General features: G+C 35.2%; 1 protein-coding gene across 1 annotated transcript in view; it reads right to left on the reverse strand.

Moving 5' to 3' along the window:
- The window catches only part of LOC145666062 (uncharacterized), a 46,112-nt gene extending 25,370 nt beyond the window's left edge, over nt 1-20,742 (reverse strand). The window contains exons 1-3 of the mRNA XM_081733160.1: nt 20,705-20,742; nt 9,894-10,050; nt 8,287-8,519 (exon numbers count right to left, since the gene is read on the reverse strand). Of these exons, the coding sequence (XP_081589286.1) occupies nt 8,287-8,519; nt 9,894-10,050; nt 20,705-20,742 (428 nt within the window). The remainder of the gene's footprint in view (nt 1-8,286; nt 8,520-9,893; nt 10,051-20,704) is intronic.
- Between the last annotated feature and the right edge of the window lie 872 nt (nt 20,743-21,614).

Consider the following 21,614-nt stretch of genomic DNA (forward strand, 5'->3'; position numbering starts at 1 on the left):
AGGTTATGAAGGTCCTACTTCCTGAAGGCTGTCCGTTACAAAGAAGCCCAAGTTGTGTCATCCTAAGTTTTGCTAGTTTTGGCCCCCCAATTCTAAACGATTGCCTTACTTTTTAGTGCACATGAAAATGGGACAAAAAATTATATTATTAGTTATAAAAAGTACAGTCAAAGAATTTTAAATGTTTTAACCTCCAAATTCTTTAAAACCTAGAATTAAATCATAATATATTAAAATAAAGTAATTAGTCATATTGTTCTTATAATTTGGAAGATAAAGTAAAGAAATGGAAATAAATTCCTTCCCGGGAATTTATAAGCCAGGGAAAAAACCTGGGAATATTTCCATTTTTTAAATTCCTTCCCACCGGGAATATTCCCACTGCCCATCATTACGTGTGTAACATTGTAATGTCCTTTCATAGTCAATTTTAATTTTAGGAATAGGACGTAGTCACACGGTGATAGATCAGGCGAATACGGAGGATATGGAAGCCCACAGATTTGCTTCTTAGCCAAAAAAAAAAGTCACAAACTGCGGTGGTTCTGTGACATGGTGCATTGTCGTGCAATAAAGATCAACTGCCTGGCGCTCGATACTCGGGCCTTACGCAAACGATTCGCTTCCACAAACGCTCCATAACATCGAGATAATATTCACCCTTAACAGTGACCCTGTGGAACGAATTCTCGAAGTATAATACGTTCGGAATCGTAAAAACAAATCAACATTGTCTTCTCACGTGATTTTTGAAAACAATTTTTTCGCTTTCAGAGAACCTAGGGACTTCCACGTAGCAATTTGGTGTATTGTTTGTGGGTTGTACTTGAAGCACTAAGTCTAATCACCAGTTATAATCGATTTCAGGGATGTTCTATTCCGCCTGGCTGTTTTAATCAGGTCATTGCAATGTTCAACGCGATCAACTTTTTGGGTCGTCAGTTAAGGTGTGCAGTACAAATCGAGAACAATTTTCTGTTTCTTAAAATCCTTTGTCAAAATTTCGTGAATTACGTCTTTCGTCGTATTTGATTCCTTCGCCATCTATCTCACAGTCGAATTCGCATCGTGAGCGATCATTTCAAGCTCTTGTTCCACCAATTCATCGAGATTTTTGCTTTTCATTCTTCCTGGCTTTTGGGTCGTCTTCAGGGACTCACGACCGTCCCGGAATCGTGTATACGTGGAATCGTACGTATACGTGTATCTCGGACACGTGTAGGAGATAAGCACTCATTACCATACACTTGTTTCATCATTTCCAATGTTTGTGAAAAGGTTTTACCTAGTTTGAAACAAAATTTAATATTGGCTCTTTTCCCCATCGTTTTTATGTAACGAGGTGACACCAGATACTCTTACTTTTCTTGCTGTAACTTGACACTCCGTTAATTGGTTCTCATGATTGTGATCTCGTTTTGTTTATCAGATATCTAGCTATCCTATGATCTGTTGCTTCACTAGATGGAGCTAGTGGTTATCTCTAAAGAAAAAAGTTTCGTTACTTTTCCGACATACTGTATAGGTCGAACGCTCTGTAGTAGAAAATAGAGCCATCTTGTTTTGCTGAAAGTTGAAAGTTTAGCTACCAAATTAGCTTCGTGCGCCGTACATATGTAAAATATAGAGTAAATTTCTGCACCACCCTTTGAATAGAAATTTCAATTGTAGTTTGTATGCAGTTAGTAATATATGAGCAGATGAGTATCACTGGTTTTAGAGCATTCTTAAAGATATTGACCACATTATTCTACTTATTCCTGTTGATTCACTAACACTAGCTGAATCTGTGCTCTTTACACAGCACATCATTCGCATATGAGCATGAATCTCCTTGTCATTCCTCACAACATCTGTATATGTTCTCTTACAGACACAAGTGAAAGACGTCTTGATAAAAAATCGGCAAGGGGTAGTATGAAAGGGAGATTTTTCGATTACTCTTTCATTATGTTGCAGCGTTTGCAGGATTAAGCCTACTTCCGCTTGGAGTTTCTAATTTATTTATGATCAGTGTTTTCTTTCTTCTTGCATGAAGTATGTAGTAGGCAAATACATCACATACACAATTAATTATAATGTCAGTGTATGGTGTTCATTGGGCAAAAACGATTCAAAGAATAAAGATTCATCTTAGACTAGAGAAAAAGTTATCCTTCGTTTTTCATTATCACTTGGCCATGAAATGAACGCCTGAAGGATATCCAACTCCTATATACAACGATGTGATTTTGGAATGTATAACTTGTAGGACAGGATTTTTTTTTAAATTTCATCATTTCATGTAATTGTAAAACAATTATTTTTGACGGACATTACATAACTTTATTAACTACAGTAAATATATTAAACACTGAATGGGTAAAAAAAAAGTGTAATTTGTTTTAGCATATATTTTGAAGAACCGGTCCCCTTTCGAAAATCCAAGAGTAGTAATTGTTTCCTTTTGTCCCTGCTGTGGGCGCAGAGTTCTCACGGATACAGATAGTATTTTGAATAGATGGAAAGATTTCTTTCAACTTTGCTCAATTCGCAGCCAAAAAATAATGTACATGTAGAAAGTGAAATTTACACATCAGAACTGAATATTCCAGAGCCTAACCGAACAGAAATAGAAATTGCTATAGAGAAAGTAAAGAAATAGAAATTTACAGTTGAAGACAACATTTCCGCTGAGTTAATTTCATCTGGAGAGGGGAAACTGTGGAAAAACACAAAACTTATTCTTCTCATCTGGAACACGGTGAAATTCTACGAAAGTAGAAAGAATCAATCATTGTCCCAATTCACAAGAAAGGCGCAAAACTGATTGTAATAGTTATCAAGGCAACTCTCTTTTTCCAAGATCCTACAAAATCTTCTCATGCATATTGTTAGCAAGATTGATTCCATATGAAGATGGAATTATCATAGACATTATCAGTGCAGATTTAGGCGAAATTGATCAACTATCGACCAGATATTTGCCGTCGTCATATACTCGAAAAGAAATGGGAATACATTACTTCTTGATACATCAATGAACTTTGATACATCAATTGTTTTGTTGATTTCAGTCCCGTTCTACGATTCAGTTGGGAGGGAAACATTGTATAACATTCTTACCGAATTTGGAACACCGGAAAAGCTAATTAGATTAATTAAAATGTGTTTAAGTGAATCCCAAAGTAAAGCATGAGTAGGAAAATACTTGTCCAGGAACTTTCACGTCGAGAATGAGAGAAACAAGAAGATGCATTGTCTCTATTATTATTCAATTTTGTTCTAAAATATACTATAAGAAAAATCAAAGATAGCAACCATTGTATAGAGCTGAATTGCACTCAGTTGGTTGTGGCTTAAGTTGATGGTGTAAATCTGACAGCGGATATGTGGACAATGGAAAGATGTGCAGAGGTTTTATTAAACGCCTTTAAGAACATGGGTTTACAAGTAAATGCAGAGAAAATTAAATACATGGAAATTAGCTGTGACAGTAACAGTATAAATAGTGGATACGTTAAAAATATCAAATAATACTTCAATTGAAAGCAGCGAATTCGAGTTAACGTTCGGTTCAAAACCTTTTGTCTTCGTGAATTCTGCTGAAAAATTTCGTGAACTACATAATTCATACGGTTTAGCTTACGGTTTAGCTAGTGGTCATTAAGTTTAGGAGGTTCAGGTAGGGAGGGCAAGGTCATGTAGTGGGCCTGCCACTTGTTGAAAAACTTCACCAAATTTTGTCCATCGTTAGTGCTACGTTAGTTGTGTTTTCTGCAGAAAAAATTTTCGTTAGTGCTAATAAACTTTACTAATTAGAGCAACTTCAAAATGGGTCTGGCTAACTACACGCAGACTACCATTTGTTACCAAACTTCATTAAATTTTCTTCGTTGTTAGTGTTACGTTAGTGCTATTTTCTACCGTCAAACTTTTCGTTAGTGTTGCTGAACTCCAAGAATTGGAGCAACTTCAAAATAGAGTCAGCGCGTAAAGGTGGCCGGCCATTAGTCGCCAAATTAGCAAAATTTTGTCTGTCGTTAGTGCTACGTTAGTGCTGTTTCTTATTTAAAAAAAATAATTAGTTCATGAATTAAAGCAACAGCAAATTGAGTCCGACCAGCTTCACTTAGCCTGCCATTTGTGGCCAAATTTCATCAAATTAGCTCCAACGTTAGCATTATTTTCTGCCTTAAAAATGTACATAAGTACTGCTAAACTTGATGAGTAAAAGCAACTTCAAAATGGGTCCTGCCAAACTTCACATAGCTTGCCATTTACTCGTCGTCAAACTTCATCAAATTTCCTCCATCCTTAATGCAATTTTAGTGCTGTCCTGTCGTAAAAAAACAATCGTTATTGCTGATAAAATTCAAAAATTAGAGCAATTTCAAAATGATGTCAACGTGAAGTTTGTCCGCCACTTGTTGGCAACATTCACATTCATCAAGTGCACTAATACTATTTTCTGTTGTAAACTTTTCGTTAATGCTGTTAAACATTAAGACTTAAATCAATTTGAATATGGCATCAGCGTGAAGTTCCCCATTACTTGTCGACATACTTCACCGAAAATGCTCCATCGTTAAGGCTGTTTTCCATCGTAAAAAATTTCGTTAGTTTTGCTAAACTTCATGAAATGAAATGAAATCTTTGAATTTAACGTTTCAAAATTATGTTCTTTAAGCTAAGGAAAACGAATGATTAAAACAAGTGAATCATGATGGAAGAATTGGTGGAATCAGAATGTGGGAGGAAACAGGAGTACATTGAGAAATCTCACGGACATAATGTTGTCCGCCACAAACTTACTTGGCCGGGGTCCGCAATCGCTAGAGATAAGCGCTCTACCGCTGAGCCATTGTGCGTTTTGCTAAACTTCATAAATTAGAGCAACTTCAAAATGGGTCCGGCCAACTTCACGCAGTCCGTTATTTGTCGCACACCTCATCACATTTGGTCCATGGACAGTGCTATTTTATGAAATAAACATTTCGTTTGAGCTGCTAAACTTCAAGAAGTAGAACAACTTCTAAAAGCTTAAGCGTGAAGTAGACCAGCCATTTTTCACGAAGCTTCACCAAATTTTATTACTCATTAGTTCTACGTTAGTACTGTTATAAATGTTTCTGTTAACCTATTCACAGCTGCATTGCGAGTATATGCTTAATACTTTTCAAGGGTTTGCTGTGTACAAGGTAATGTTGATACACTAACTCAAATATGGTATCAGTGCTAAGCTGACGTTCCGCTTGTTGCAAAAATTCATCAGATTGTGTTCATCGTTATAGGTGTGTTGGTGCTGTTTTCTGCCATAAATATTTCGTTAATGGTACTAAACTTAGAGCAACTTGAATATGGTATGAGCGTGAAGTTCCCCGACCATTGTCGCCAAACATCACCGAATATGCTTAGAGCTATTATCTGCAATAAAAACTTTCGTTAGTGCTGCTAAACTTCAAGCATTTGAATCACTTCAAAATAACGAAAATGTGAAGTTGACTCGTCTCTTCTCTTAAACTTCACTCAATTTTGTCGATCCTTAGTGGTATATTAGTGCTATTTCGTACAATAAAAATTTCGTTTGTGCTGCTAGATTTCAAGAAATAGAACTACTTCAAAAAGGCGTAAACTTAAAGTTGACCCGCCACTTTTAACAAAGCTTCGCCGAATTTTATTGCTCATTAGTAGTACGTTTGTGCTGTTTTCTGCCGTCAAAATGATCGTTAGTGTTGTTAAACTTCTCAAATTATTGTAAATGGAAATGAGTCCGGCCAACTTCACACAGCCCGCTAACTATTGCTAAACTTCACCAAATTTCCTTCATTGTTAGTGCTACGTTAGTGTTATTTTCTGACGTAAAATTTTTCATTAGTATTTTTTAACTTATAAAATTAAAGCGACTTCGAAACGACGTCAGTTTGAAGTTGGCCCACAACTTTCACCAAAATTCTCTAAATTTTGTTAACCAATAGTGCTATGTAAATGTTGCTTTCTATTGTTAAAAGAAAAAAAAATCTTCAGTGATACTATACGTCGTGGTTTAAACTGTGTTCGGCCAACTGTATGCAGCAATTCACTTCAACAAACTTCCCCACATAAGGTCAAATGCTAGTACTTCTTTCTGTCCTAGTGTTTGTTAGTGCTGCTGAACTTAGTGAATCAAAACAACTTCAAAATGGGTCCGGTTAACTTCACAAGCCCGTCTTTTTTCTTCAAACTTCACCAAATTAGTGCCAATGTCAATGCTGTGTTAGTGCTGTTCTTGTGGCAAAAAATTCGTTATTGCTGATAAAATTCAAGAATTAAAACAACTTCAAAATAACGTCAACGTGAAGTTGGACCGCCACTTGTTGGCAACATTCAACAAATGTTGATCGTTATAGCGATATACTTTACAAGCTACAAAATGCTCCGTCGTTTCCGCTGTTTTCTACCATAAAAATTTTCTTTAGTGCTGCTGAACTTCATAAATGAAATGAAATTAAATTAAATTTTGCAGTTTAACGTTCCAAAATTATGTCTTTTAGACTGAGGAAGACGGATGATTAAAGAAAGTGAATGATGATGAAAGAATTGGTGGAATGAGAATGTGGAGGGAATAGGAGTCTCCTGAGAAATTCCACGCACGCAATGTTGTCTACCACAAACTTACTTGGTCAGGGACTCCGTACGCTAGAAGTAAGCGCGCTACCACTGAGCTACCGCCTCTCCCGCTAAACTTTAAAATGTGTCCGGCCAACTTCACGTAGTTTATCACTTGCCACACACTTCATCAAATTTACTCCACTAATAGTGCTACATTAGTGCTATTTTCTTCCCCAATATTTTTAACCTATACAAAGCTGCATTGCGAGTATATGCTTAACACTTTCAAAGTGGTCGACATGTAAAGAGAATTAAACTTTAAAATTATATTAACTTAAAAGTGGTGTCAATGTGATTAACCTGCTACTTGTCGAAAAAATTCATCAACTTTTGTTCATCGTTACTTTAGGTTAGTCCTAATTCTTGAAGTTTAGCAGCACTGATTCAAATTTTTATGTCAGAGAACAACAGTATTGCACTACTAGCAATGAAGAAAGTTTAGTGAAATTTGCCGACAAAGGACGGGATGCATGTAGTTGGACTTATCCATTGTCACGTTACCTTAATAAATTAAGTTTGGCAGCGCTAACGAAAAGTCGTACGGCAGAAAAAAAGCACTAACTATGGACAAAATTTGGTAAATTTTTACAACAAGTGGCGGACCAATTTAACGCTGACGCAATTTTTTTTTACTATAATTATTCAATTTTAGCAGCATAACCAAAATTTTTATGGTAGGAAATAACACTTACGAAGCGCTAACGATAATGCACATTTGATGAAATTTTCGCACAAGTGGCAAGCTGCGTAAAGTGGCCGGCCCACTTTGATGTTACTCAAATTCATGAAGGTTAGCAAGACTTACGAACATTTTTATGGAAGAAAACAGCACTAACGTAGCACTAACGATGAAACAAATTTGATGAAATTTGGCGACAAGTGGCGGGCTGCGTGAAGTTGGCCGGGCCTATTTCAACTTGGCTTTAATTCATGAAAGCAGCACTTACGAAATTTTTTGGTAGGAAACAGCATTAACATAGCACTAATGATGAAGGAGATTTGGTAAAATTTGACAGAAGAAGTGGGTTACGTCAAGTTTGTCGAACTCATTTTGATTTTGGTCTAATTCGTGAGATTAAACAGTACTAACAAAAATTTACTGCAAAAAACAGCACTAACGTAGCACTAACAATGGGGCAAATTTGATTAAGTTTTTCGACTAGTGACGTGTTGCGTGAATTTTCTTGGACTCATTTGAAGCTGCTTTAATTTATGAAGTTTAGCAGCAGTAACAAATTTTTTTACAGAAGTAATCAGCACTAATGTAGCACTAACGGTGATGCAAATGTGGTGAAGTTTGGTGACGAGTAGCAGACTGCGTGAAATTGGCCGGATCCATTTTGATTTTGCTCTGATTCATGAAGTTTAGCAGTGTTAACGGTCTAATGCGCTAAAGGTAGAAGTTAGCAGCTTCTTCTTGAATATTCACTAACGAACAGCATTAATGCGGCACTAACGATAGACACAGTTTGTCGAATTTTGACGACAGGAGAATTTTAATTTTGGGGAATTTTAATTTTAATATTACCTTTTCTGTTTCCTTCAGTTCGATTACCAAGAATCACAGAATTGATCAAAATGATTCCGAAATATTTTTCATATATTCTGTATAACTGAAAACAATTTCTTATAGTGACTTATGATTCATGTACTTACTGATCAAGTATGTTCTGAAATTTATTGTATGTGTGCCTTCTTTCTACATCCCGTAAACTCCTTGGCTTTTTCATCCCGTTACTCTTCTCATCACTGTCATCATCATCGTCATCATCAGGTCCATATTTTAATTTCTTGTAAGAATCCGGAACTTCATACACAGCTTCAAAGAAGAATGAATAGGACAAATCTTTGTTTGGAATATCAATGGGTAGAGATATTGCATAAATGATCTGTGGAGAAACGATTGCATAATATAGATAAGAGAACAACAATAATTAGTTTGGTGTTATGAAAACTCTAAATGTAATATATGTGAATCAGAAGACTTTAAGAAAATGAGCAACACAATTATTAATTTCAAAGATAGATAGTAAGAAGACTACGTGCTAGAGATTAATTAAATGTCGGGCACCCAGATTGGAAATTTCTTAAATAACAATTTAAGGGTTTATGAGAAACGTCACGTTAGGAGAGTTCTATAAGCACAGAAATGGATGTTGACGGATAGCTCTAGGAAATTTGAATTCAAGTTGATTTAGCAAAACAACATGAAAATTTGACATATAGTTTTATAATATGTATGTAAAATCTAATTATACTCCGTGCATCTTCGAAATGAGTGAAGTAAGAACTAAAGCATACTTTAATTATTTTGCAAATCTAGCATACTAACCATAAAAAGTCACACTTTAATCTCCTAAAGTTATTGGTGAAGATAAATTCGAATATTTTACTTTTCAAAGGGATCGAGTAATATCTTGTTTGCGAACTTGTGTTTAAAGAAAATATATTATTATGAGATATAATTTTACGAATACTGTAAAGTTGTCTGAATTTTGAATATTACTTTGCAAGTTTTACGTACACATTTTAATTCATTTCTTTAGGAGCTTTCTAGTAATACACAGTTTATGTAGTTTTGGGATTGTTCGATAGGTGTGTTTCTTAGTACATCTACTAAACTGTTCAAACTAGTAATATCATGCCAAGAACATGAGCATAATGATAGATGATATCTCTTGGATTGAGAAATATATATATATATATATATATATATATATATATATATATATATATATATATATATATATATATATATATATATATATATATATATATATGTGTGTGTGTGTGTGTGTGTGTGTGTGTGTGTGTGTGTGTGTATTACCACATTACCGTTCTAGATGTGAAAAATATATAGTAATAAACACTAGGTAGAAAATATTGACCATTCTTTTCCACAGTTATTTAAATTTGTTATTGTTCTCAAACACTGAAAGTTTATAATTTTACTCTGATTTTGTTAATATTCGAAAATTAATGTAAACAAACTCGAACCTTTTCCTACTGTCGGGACTTTTAAGTCCCATTTTCTTTCCTCATACATTATTTCTCCTGTGTGCACTATAATATCGAAGCCTATCTGCCTGACGGGACTCCTGATTCCCTTTTCCCCTCAGCATTGTTGAGCAACAATAGAAGCAAAATGTATTTTATATAGTCTCATGTACCCTCAATATACCATAATTTATTATCATATCAAATTATAGTAAAAAAATATAATTCAATCAGAAAAGGGTTAACGACCTTAATTTACCACTTACCTCAAAAACGGAATCTCTTGGGAATACTAAATAACGACGGTCTCGAGACAAGACATCATTCTTAGGGGTAAGTTCATCTGTTATCCATTTCCAGTTTATTTCCAGTGCCAATATTATAAATGCAAGAAACAGAATAGTAATTGTAACAATCAAGCACCTGAAAATAGTATTAAGAAATAGTTGAGAAATAAGGCAACCATAGCTGTGGATGTTAGCTTGAATATACTGATTGGTACTGAAAATAGATAAGTGGCAAATTGTGCGTTATAGATACAGAAGAAAAAGCGATGTGAATAATGCTACATTGATGTAAAGGAGTACGGTCATAACGATCTTATCACACAATTATGCAATCACACATACGAATTTGCAAGAAGTTTGCAGTTTTGATACATTAACTCGGCTATGCGAAAAGCATGCAGATCTTATCTAAGATTGCAATTCTTACCCCTCTACTGTTAGTTGATAAACTGCTCATCGGGAACGATCAACGAGCTAAGATCCAGTTTCTTTTTACAGCTTCTTTCCAGTTTCTTCTAAGAAACATTCGAATAAATTTGAAACTAGGTTTCCCTGAACAGAACCAGAAATAATGTTCTTAATAAAGACCTTTTAAAAAGCACAATCTAAGCACACACCGCCATACAATATAGCAATTCTTTTTTGCAGAAAATTTAAACTTATCTTCTTCATACAAATAAAGATTTCATTTCATTAACTTCTTCTTATCATCGTGCTGCTCAGTTTTAAGAAATTTCTGACACTGGATAACCCAATCCTACGTTCTTGAAAGTATACATGAATTTATTAATAATGCTTTTGGTAAATATCAGTTCGTGGTATAATCTCTATCTTTCTGTTCTATCACAAAAGTTAGTTATTGTAGTAGGTCTCTCGAGATGAATTCCCCGATTGTACCTTTATAAGGAAGTAAGGTAAACTTCTTCCTAATTTCTGTATATAACTGATACAAGTGTTAAAATTTGAATAAAATTTGAAAAAGAAGTAAGTATAACCTATGCTCGCAGATCATTTGTCAACACTTATTATGTCAGAAGTTTTACGTGGCTTTTTTGATTCATTTTCTTTAAGTTTGTGAAAGGTAGGGTTAGGAACAGATTTGCAGTAATGAGATACTCTGCTACGTGCCTTCCTACCAGAAGTGAAAGTATTGTGTATCTGAGACTAGTTTCTATGCATTATTTACCTTGAATCTTGAAAAGAGGATTGTAACAAAATAAGAGGGAATCTTACAGATATCTTAAACTTATCAAATGATACCATAAACACATATATTTCTCATGTTATTCAACTTTGAAACAACGGTAAGAAACAAAAAGAATAACATCTTGGTCTCGTCCTTATGATTCAAAACATACTCGAAACATGTATGATATATTTCCAACATATTACTTTTCTTAACGAAATGTTGTGATATTTATAAAACTCTGACTCTCATACTTTTCTTTTAACATTCGAATATTTTGCTCCGACTTTAAGGGAAATAATAATGATGATAATGAACGAAACGCTGGAATAAAGAAAGTGGTAGGAAATATCAGAACTCGGAGAAAACAGACACACAAAAAGTTTTACCACCCTACAAAGCCTACATGGCCAAACCCAGATCATTGCGTGAAATGGCAAATCTCTCTCTCTCTCTCTCTCTCTCTCTCTCTCTATATATATATATATATATATATATATATATATATATATATATGTAGAGAGAGAGAGAGAGTTTGCTGATAAGTTTGCTCCGGAGGCACATACCAATGATTTTTCTACTCATTTAACTCTAATTGTAGGACACTGGTAATTTAAATATCAAATCATTTCAATAATCACTTAATTGCAGAAGGACAAATATCGCTATGTCAGCCAAATCTAAAAAAAATCTAGCAATTTTGACCATTGGGTCGTGAAAAAAGGAAAATCATGTAAAGAAATATTTGAATACATGTAGTGAAGAATAAGGGATTCTGGGTCTTCGTATACTGTGATCCAAAAATGGGTACCTCTATTTCAACAAAGGCGAAAGTATTGTGTGAAGTGATCCCTCCCAGGGCGACCTGTGGCAACTGTCGCTGAAGAAAAGATAGCAAAAGTCGAAAAAAAAAGTCGAAGTTATTTTGTTGATCGATTTTCTACCAAAGGAGACTAGGATGAATATTCATTATTACGCGAATTTATTGATCTAGCTTTGTAAGGCAGTCTTGTAAAAACGACATGGGAAACTCAGCCGCGGAGTACTGTTTTTGGAGGACAATGTGCCGATCGACAGATGTGAGTTTCGAGCCAAGCGTTAAAAGATTCAGGTTTTACATAGATAAATTACCCATGCTACAGGGCAGCCCATTTTCGGAGCGACTATTCTTTCTTCCAATCTGAGAAAGAAGTTACCAGGCCGGAGATTTGAAGATGAGAACGAAATCAAGGAGGATGTAGAAAACCAACTTGAGAGCAAAGAAGAAACATGTTTTTGGCCGTATTAAAGCACTGCATGCCCGAAGTAACAAATAAATTTCATTCGACGGAGATTGTTTTGATTTTTAAAAAATAAATCGTAACTTTTCTTTTATTTAATATCTTAGGTAGCGAACTTACGATCTATCCCTCGTATACATATTAACATTCGTATAGAATCAGTTAAATAATTTTGAAAGTATCATTTGGATTTCAGTAAATACTCTAAGTGGTGAATACAATTAACTGTATTTTGAAAACATCTGCACAAGACAGTTTTAGTGACATGATAGAACTATGCTTTGTGAACATAGACGGTAGCTAGTGCTATTTTTTATGAGTTACAAGCGAAAGAATCCAATAGTCAGTTTTGTTTCTATGGCAATAAAACTTGTTCATCTTTAAATGGAGCTTAAATATTAATAGTATAAAACAATCTTAACTTTACATGTATGAAGTTGCCTCCACCCCACTTTTAAATTTCCAATAAAAAGCCAAGTCAATCGTTTGTTATTGATTCTTTTGTAGAAAAAATCGTTTTTTTAGAAAAACGTAAAGAGACATTAAGAAAATAAAGTTGGATTGTGGTTAATTTCACACTTACCTTTCTACTTTCAAATTTCGATTCAAAACCCAAGTCAATAGGTAGTTTTTCGTTTATTATTGATTGTTCTGAAAAAAAAAATAGTTTGTTTCGAAAAACATAGAGATATTTAGAAAATAAAGTAGGGGCAAGATCACACAGAGCCTTCACTTTCAAATTTCGATACAAAACCCAAGCAGATCGTTTATTGATTGTTCTGATAAAAAAAATGTGTACGAAAAAAAAACGTAAAGAGCTATTTCGATAATTACGTTGCGGGACCCACTTCACACTGTCTCCACTTTCAATTATCGATTCAAAACCCAAGCCAATCGTTTGTTTTTCGTTTGTTTTAACAAGGAATTGGAAGCGGGGACAATGTGCTGTTAGTTTAATTTCTTTATTTTGCAAATATATCTTTATGTTTTCGAAACAAAATATTTGTTTCTTGAAAACAATCAATAACAAATAAGAAACAAAGGATTGGCTTTGGTTTTGAATCAAGAATTAAAAGTGAGGTTCATCATGAAGTTGTGTGCCCCCGAAGTTTCTTTTGTAAATATCTCTGTCTTTCGACAGAAACCATCTTCTCTCCAAAACAATCAATACAATCAATAACGAACTGAAAATAAACGATTAGTTTGGAATCAGAGTTGAAACTTGAAAGTTGAAGGACTAACATGAAGTTGGCCATAGTACAACTTAATTTTTTTAAATATTTCTTTACGTGTTTCTAATCAAACTATCTTTCTTTAAAGTAATCAACAAGAAAAGGAAACTAAACGATTGACTTGGATTTTGAATCAATAATTAAAAGTGAGCTTCATCATGAAGTTGTGTGCCTCCGAAGTTTCTTTTGTAAATATTTCTTTATGTTTTTCGAAAAAAAAATGTTCTTCAAAACAATCAGTAACAAACGAAAAACTAATGATAGGCTTGGGTTCTGAAACGAAATTTGAAAGTGAGAAACAATGAAAGTACTACCCCTCAACTTTATTTTATAAATTATCTTTATGTTTTTAGAAACTAACTGCTTTTTTTAAAAAAAATCAATAATAAATGCTTGGCTTTGGTTACGAATCGAAATTAACAAGAGGGGGAACAAAACTTTAACAACATCTTATTGATTTATAAATGAAAACGCCTCGCAATTCAATCAAGTGGGATACTAAGAATAGGTAGGTGCAAATATAAATTTCACGATAATTTAATAATATATAACATAATACTTACGTTCGTGTTCTTTTCTGGTATTCATGCTCCTTGCACTGACATTTGCATTTCGTCTTTACGAACATTTGGACTACATTAAGACACTTGACACTAGTAAAATACAAAACTATTTTTCACTATTCGAACAGACATTCACGTATGGCCATATGCCTCGCATTAATTCTCAGATTTCTAGTACAGATATATCAGTCACTCTCCTAGACGAGCTTCAAATACTCATATTCAGTTTAGAGCTCGTTGATTGTCTGAGAGGTTATGCTTATCCTGCATGTTTGCTTATTGACATTCATTGACATAAACCTAAGCCGTATTCTGAATATTGTGTTTGTTTAGTGGTTTCGCTTATGTCTGGAGACAGGTCACATTTGTTTTATTATTCCTGAAGTCGTTGATCAAATAGAAACTTATTATGTCATAATTTTCAGAAAATATTTTCATTCAAGTTTTATAATTGTCAAACCAATAAGAGAAAAAAGAACGAATCAACAAATATAACATTGGAAACCACTTACGAAGTCATCCTAGCAAACATTGGTCAGTATTAATGAGAATTACTCACTTAAATAGCATTAAAAAAGTTATATTAACCTTTAATATAGCTATATGCCACAAAGCTTACGTGAAAGTCTTAACCCGAGAACTACCAAGCGGGTCCATTGGTCCCGTGATTTTACTTTTCAATATTTTATTATCTTCATGAAAGTTAATTTGTTGCGCTGTATTTGTTTTTTCATACAATAAAACAATGTGAAAATCTCAAAATTACGGACCCGAATGGTAGAACATGTGTGTAAAAATGTATGGTAGTTGCAGGGTTAAAAATCAAGGATTCTAAACGACCGTACAACTTTCTGAAAGGTACCGACAGAGTCGGGGTATGCAAAGGGTGAGCTCTGAGGATCCGGACCCCCAAAATCGCATTTTTTTTTTTTTTTTTTGTATGTTTAGTCTATATAAGATATGGACCTACAGTTTAAGGTGTAATTCATACCATGGCCATGCTTTTGAACTTCAAGGGTTTCTCACTGCAAATCGAAACTGGGACCACAAATTATAACTTTTTTCATATATTCTTCTCCCCATTCCTATTCTTACTTTTGTTTGATATGATACCTTCGTTACTAACTTAGGTGCTGAAAACAAGTCATTTATTCTACTTTCTTTCACAAATTTTCTTCAAATTTTCTAATATCATGCTAATTTTCTCTTCGGGTTACACGAGCTCCTCCGTGGCTAAGCGGTTAGCGTACGCGCCTTTGGCGTGGGAGACCCGGGTTCGATTCCCGGTGGGAGCTCATGTGGTTCGGATTCCACGTTAATCAGTAGGTCCACGTCTCATATAGCCTCGCTGCTGAACGGGACGTAAAACTCAAAATCAACTCTTCGGGTTACACCTACAGCTGCAATTCGTAACACTTAATCTTTCCATTTCTTATTAACATATCGTCTTTCCATTAGACTAATCTTGTCTATTGCTTCTAGGTGAATATAGAAAGCATAGATATTAAGTCTATACGAGGACGTCAAACACTATATCCCACTTTTTTTGTCTTTTCTGATTTTTCGCTCTGTAATTATTTACACTGAGTCCCATTCTAAGGCAAAAGTTGATATTGTGTTAATGAAAGGTTATTTATTTCGCCCGAGATATATATATACAGGGGTGGATCCAGGATTTTCTGAGGGGAGTTCACCATAACTACCAAAATAACAATCTCATTGAAACTCTTCAAAGTGGCATGTGACAATATTCTTTACATCTGACAACACTTATACATACAACGGAGGGAGTATTTTAAAGAAGGTCGCAAGTGATTGCAGGAAAATTGTTCTTCTCTCTTCCTGGCTTCTATTTTCTTTCCTACTTGACAAAGGTTATATTGCTTTGCTTGATTAATACTTTCCCTTATTTCGTTGTTACAACTAAATTGAAAGTATTTTTAACTTGATTAAAATCTTGCTAATTTGATCTCGTGTAAAACAGTAGTTGATATACAGTGGCCTTCCACCTTCAAAAGGTTATATTCTGACAACCGTGCGTGGGAAATACAACTACTTTGATTCTAAATAAAGATCTCCATTGACCAGAGAAAATTAACGTTTGATTTAATTCCAACTATGAGTTAGTACAGGACTTTTTAAATATGCATTGGTGGGCAGGGTTTTTCGAACAAGACTGTGCATATCGTGTTGTGCCATCCTCGCATAGAAATAATGTTACAAGTTAGTAAGGCAATATTACTATCGACCTTCCTTCTAATTACGTACTCCTGTGTAGTTCCTTTAGAGTTGTGAAAATTAACGTTTCAAACGAGTTGAGCTTAGCTCAACTCAAACTTAGATTGAAAAACTGAACTAAGCTTACGTTCAAACTTAAAATATTAAAATAAATGCATTCAACTAAAATTCAACTTTCATCAGTACTACTCTCAACTTGACGCTCACTATCGGAAAAGTTACGCAAAATTATGTCTGAAAAGTTTAATACAATAGTAATGATGTTAATAAATTATTGATGGAAGTAAATTTAGATCTCCACAATTTACAGTTCACGATCCTGTACTGCAACTATAAACAGCATGAAATACTATAATAAATTAAACAATATAGAAATACAGTTTTAAAATTATGATATCTATATCTCGGGCGAAAAGAGCGTTAAACTTCTAAACAAATTTAATAACTGTTAGTAGACAGTGAAATATTTAGTTTAACGTCTTTACGTTATAGAAGATGGATGGGATTATTAATAAAAATGAATGATTGTGAAATTATGTTTTTGTGCTCTCCATACCGTAATTGTACCCAGGACCACGTGCAAAAGAGACATAGCTTAAGCCACTAGACCAGCGAGAAGAGCTCATAATCAACGTTATTCAGTATTACAACTATCACAAATGTTTGGGCATCGTCTGAATGTTAACATTAGATAGTCTAAAAAACATTGGGCCTTTGAAGGTCAATATTCAGAGTACATTTATTGATATTTGAAAATAACATGATGAAACCACGTACAAATATGAATAATTTTGCTCGATGCCATTCTGCCATTTTTCCGGAAACACCGTAACCCCTTTGCTATAAAACTTCTGTGGTTGTTCGTCAAAAAATGGTGACACATGGTTTGACAGATCTTTTTCAAAACTGACTTAACACCATTCAGGGAGTACTAGAGCTACAGAAAGAAATGATAATCTGACGGTGCCAGATCTAGCTATACTGCCTATGCTTAATCTCTCAGTCAATTTCTCTCAATTTCTGATCTGTTGTTAAAAATGCATGCGGTCTGGTATTGTCAGTGTGGTACATAATACCCTTTCGGTTGAGAAATTCTAGCTACTTCTTTTAAGTTGCACTCGCACTAATTGTCAACAGTAAAGTCCGAATTTATCGTTCTGTTCGGCGACACCAGGTCGGCATGTACGATGCCCTTACAATCTCAGCAAACGATATCTTTCCTGGACGTCAGTGTCGGCTTTGCACCAAATTGTGGAACTTTTCTTCGCTTTTACACATTGTTATGGTAGTTATCCACTTTCCTTCACTCATGATCAAAAGCTACAGAAGTGCCTTAAAATCGTTATGCTTCAGTAGAGTCTCGCAAATGGAATTTCGTTCGACTAAATACCTTATTTTTGATACAATTATATGGCACACAAACATGGAACTTTGTTTTTGTAATCAGTTATCTTCAAATGGTTTAACATTGTGTGGCTGTCATGACTGCTTACATGCCGGTCTTGCTCTACTTTCGTCAGAATATTACCCAGTTTTGCTGTAATTGATCGCCCACTTCTAGGAGCAGTTTAAATATGGAAATTTCCAGAACGAAAGCAACTGAACGATCCTTAGGCCTTTGCTTTTGATAACTTTTCTTGCAAATAAACAGTAGAAATTTCTTGACGTGCCTGCGAAGCATTTGCGCCTTTATTGAAAGAAAATTATAAAATGTAGGGTAGTTTTGAAAAAAGTATACTTATCTTCATGGTGCAATACCTTACGTCTCATTAAAAGAATACCACCGCTTTTTGCACATCTACTAACTCCAACTATCAGCTGTTGAATGACCTTAGGCCTGGTCCTCTGCGCCTTATACACTAAGATTTACAAAATTAATCCCATCTCATGCGCAAAAGCGCAATACTTTTTTAAAGACCACCTGACATATTCCTTACTAATCTCTTCTTTTTGAAGTCGGAATTACTCCTTTAATGCTTTCTACTAGTTGCAATATTCTATTCTATTCTTAGTTCTTCTTTCATCAGACTGTCGTTCATGTCTCGTGGAACACAAATCTTTCTCAAACAATATTCAAACAGGTTTTCCCTATTTTCAAGAATACTCTGCACTATTTTTCTTTCTTCTCCTGCCTAACCTTCCTGAATAATAATAATTATTTTTCTAATCTGATTTTCTTTCTTTTTATTCGTATTCGGGTTTTCTTTTGAAGCCTTCAACTCTATTTCCATGGCTTACTCGGAGTGTCTTTTTGTGTGATGCTGTGTGTCAATAGGAGCTTCTGCCACATGGCTCTTTGGTCTGTAACGGAGAGAAAGCGAGAGAGAAAGAGAAACAATGTTTGCTAGTCCATATCTCGTAACAAATTTGACTTGACATTACAATTTTTAGCACTAAGAGAGGGTTATGGTATGTGTTCAAATGACTACTAGCAGCTTCTATACAACGCTCATGGCATCGACTGTACACCGAATATGGATGTTAATGTATTTGACGTAATGGTAGCATATGCCTACGATTTTTTCAGGGAAACTCGTCGGTTGTTGCTGGTTTTCGTCGGTACACGTCATTCTTTACGGAACCCCAGAGGTATCAAATCCGGTGACCGAGTTGGGTACTGAAAGGAACTTCTTTGACCAACCCACCGTCCGAGTAGAGTTTAATCAAGGTATATCCTTACATCTCGATGATAGTAAGCTGGAGTTGCGTCTTGTTGCATGAAAAAGAAAGTTCACTGCATAGGTTTTGGATGGCAGGCAATACTTTGACTGAAGCATGTCAAAATATGACTCATCAGCGACGCTACCCTCGAAAAGAAGGGACCAATCACATCACGTACTGATAGATCACACAACACAGCAACACCCAGTAGAATCACTGCCCTGAGCATAAGAGCGTGAGGATTTCAGGAGCCCAGTAGATACAATTGTGGCCGTTCACAGTACGTCCGTTTACTAACTTTCCTTAAATTCCGCATCCTAGCCAACCATGTGCTGAAATCATTCATAGTACTTCATTCTTCGATCTGGGTAGCCCTCATTCATCACTTGTAGCAGTCTTGAAATGTACACTTTTCTCTGTGCCCGCTTCAGAATGATCAGCTCACCCTACTTTCGTGCACTCCCTGTTTCACTGATTTTTTACGGTAATGGGGTGAAATGTTGTAACACCGCAAATTGGATGCCGGACTTGTAACAGTTAGTGTTCGGCTGGATCTTTTCTTCTGCACATCAATAACTGTTACTTTTTTGCTTCGAATTTATCGCAAATGTGGGCAATTGTTCGACATGTTGGTGAGGGTATTAAAAACTCTCTCTGCCAACGCCATTGTACCTCCTGAATACTCTCCTACTTCCAGTACCATTGTAGTACAACCTTGCATTCAATATATATATATATATATATATATATATATAGGTCCTAGGGCTCCCATCAAGCAACCATTTGCCACTTTTTGCAACTCTTTCATGGATGCAACTATTTAGCAACTATTTTTATTATTTTGCATATATTTTCAACTTTCTTGTGTTGTAGCCTATAAATAAAAAGGAGCCCAGTAAAATTGTTTGCAAAGCAACTTTCGTTCTGGAAGAGAGTGAATCCGCTCTGTGGAAGAGCCTGTTTCCAACTTGTTGAATCTAGGAGTCTGCTTTTTTCTAATTGAATTGCTTTATTTGTTACTCTTTATATAATGTGTCAAAAGTTGTTAACATATAATATGGCTTTACAGAAAGGCCATTCATTTCATTTTTATTTTACTTCAAGTTGTAACAGCCAGTAATGGAGCAATGTTGTGTTTTCCTCCAGGCTAGTGTTTTTGAGTACAAAGATTTTGTAATTTGGTCGTTGCAGAATATCCAATTCAAGGTATCGCGTTTTAGGTGATGGGTTTCAGCGAACTTATGCTTTATGACACAAACTATAATCTTGGTTATCATAGAAGAGTGAAGTGGAAGTGTTCTGTAGCGTTTGTAGTGCCACAAAAAACATTGTAAGTAAAGGATTTCAAGCATGTGGCAAAACCAAAACATGCTAACTAATGCAAAGGAGAAACTCAGTGAGCTGTAGTTGAAAATCTGCCCGACTAGCATATCCTTAGGAAGTGGAAGTCCCGTGAGTACTGATTTAACTGATACTGCGAGTTCAGTAAGCCCAGTGTCTTTGCCGTCTTCCAATCAGCCACCTTTCACTGAAGCAATAACAACGATCAACCTACAGTTAAGCTCAGAGCGTCATGCAGCTACCAGAGCAGAAATTGTTTGGGCTTTACATGTTGTTACTCAAAACTTACCTATGGCATCGTGCCATATTGTAGCTGATGTTCTCCATGCTTCCAGATCCAAGCAGTTTTCTCAAAAAAATTGTTTGAGGCATTCTAAAATATCGTATGTGTTGCCTGATGCTTTCGGGTCACTTTTCCGCAAACAGCTTTATGGAGATTTGAAGAACATTCCGTTTACACTTCTCTATGATGAAACGACAAATTTTCAAAATCGCAAAGAACTACAGTTTGCAATTCGTTATTGGAGCTTTACTTTGCGAAAGGTTATGGTATGCCCTTCACTCATTTTTCATTGGACACGCAAAAGGTCAGGAATATCCATAAGTACATTTGTGAAGTGGTAGATTTATACAATTTTTCACCCAATAACCTTCTTATGTTGGGAAGGATTGGCCAAATGTCAACAAGAAAGAGTTCAGAATCACATCTAAGTTAGTGCAAAATGTGCGTGGCTTTCCGTTACTGGGTATTGGTACTTGCAATACTCATACCGTTCATAATGGGTGCAGAAAGCCTTGAACATGTTTGGTGATGATGTTTGTAATTTTATCATCATGTTTTACAATGTTTCCATGGATGGCAATCGCGGTGGGAAGACTTTGAAAGAATTCAGGAAAAGACAGGAACACCAAAAGCATCGTTTAATCAAGCATGTCCCTTCACGCTGGTTGACAGTGTTGCTCTCTGTGGAACGTTTTACGGAACAGTTTCCAGTTACTGAATATTATTTTCTGCAGTTTATTCCGAAAAAAAAACAAAGCAGTCTGATGAACGGCTCAAACTAAATATAGATTTCCAAGATGCTGAAGAAAGGAGCCGTTGTGAAAGCAGAAGTGGCCTTTGTATGTGAAAGTGCATTTTATTCACACCATTCTTATATGTTCCAAAAAGAAGAACCTCTTGTACACATACTGTACAA

This window comes from Thermobia domestica, chromosome 12 (assembly GCF_964235325.1).
Source record: "Thermobia domestica chromosome 12, izTheDome1.hap1.1, whole genome shotgun sequence".
Taxonomy (NCBI): Eukaryota; Metazoa; Arthropoda; class Insecta; order Zygentoma; family Lepismatidae; genus Thermobia; species Thermobia domestica.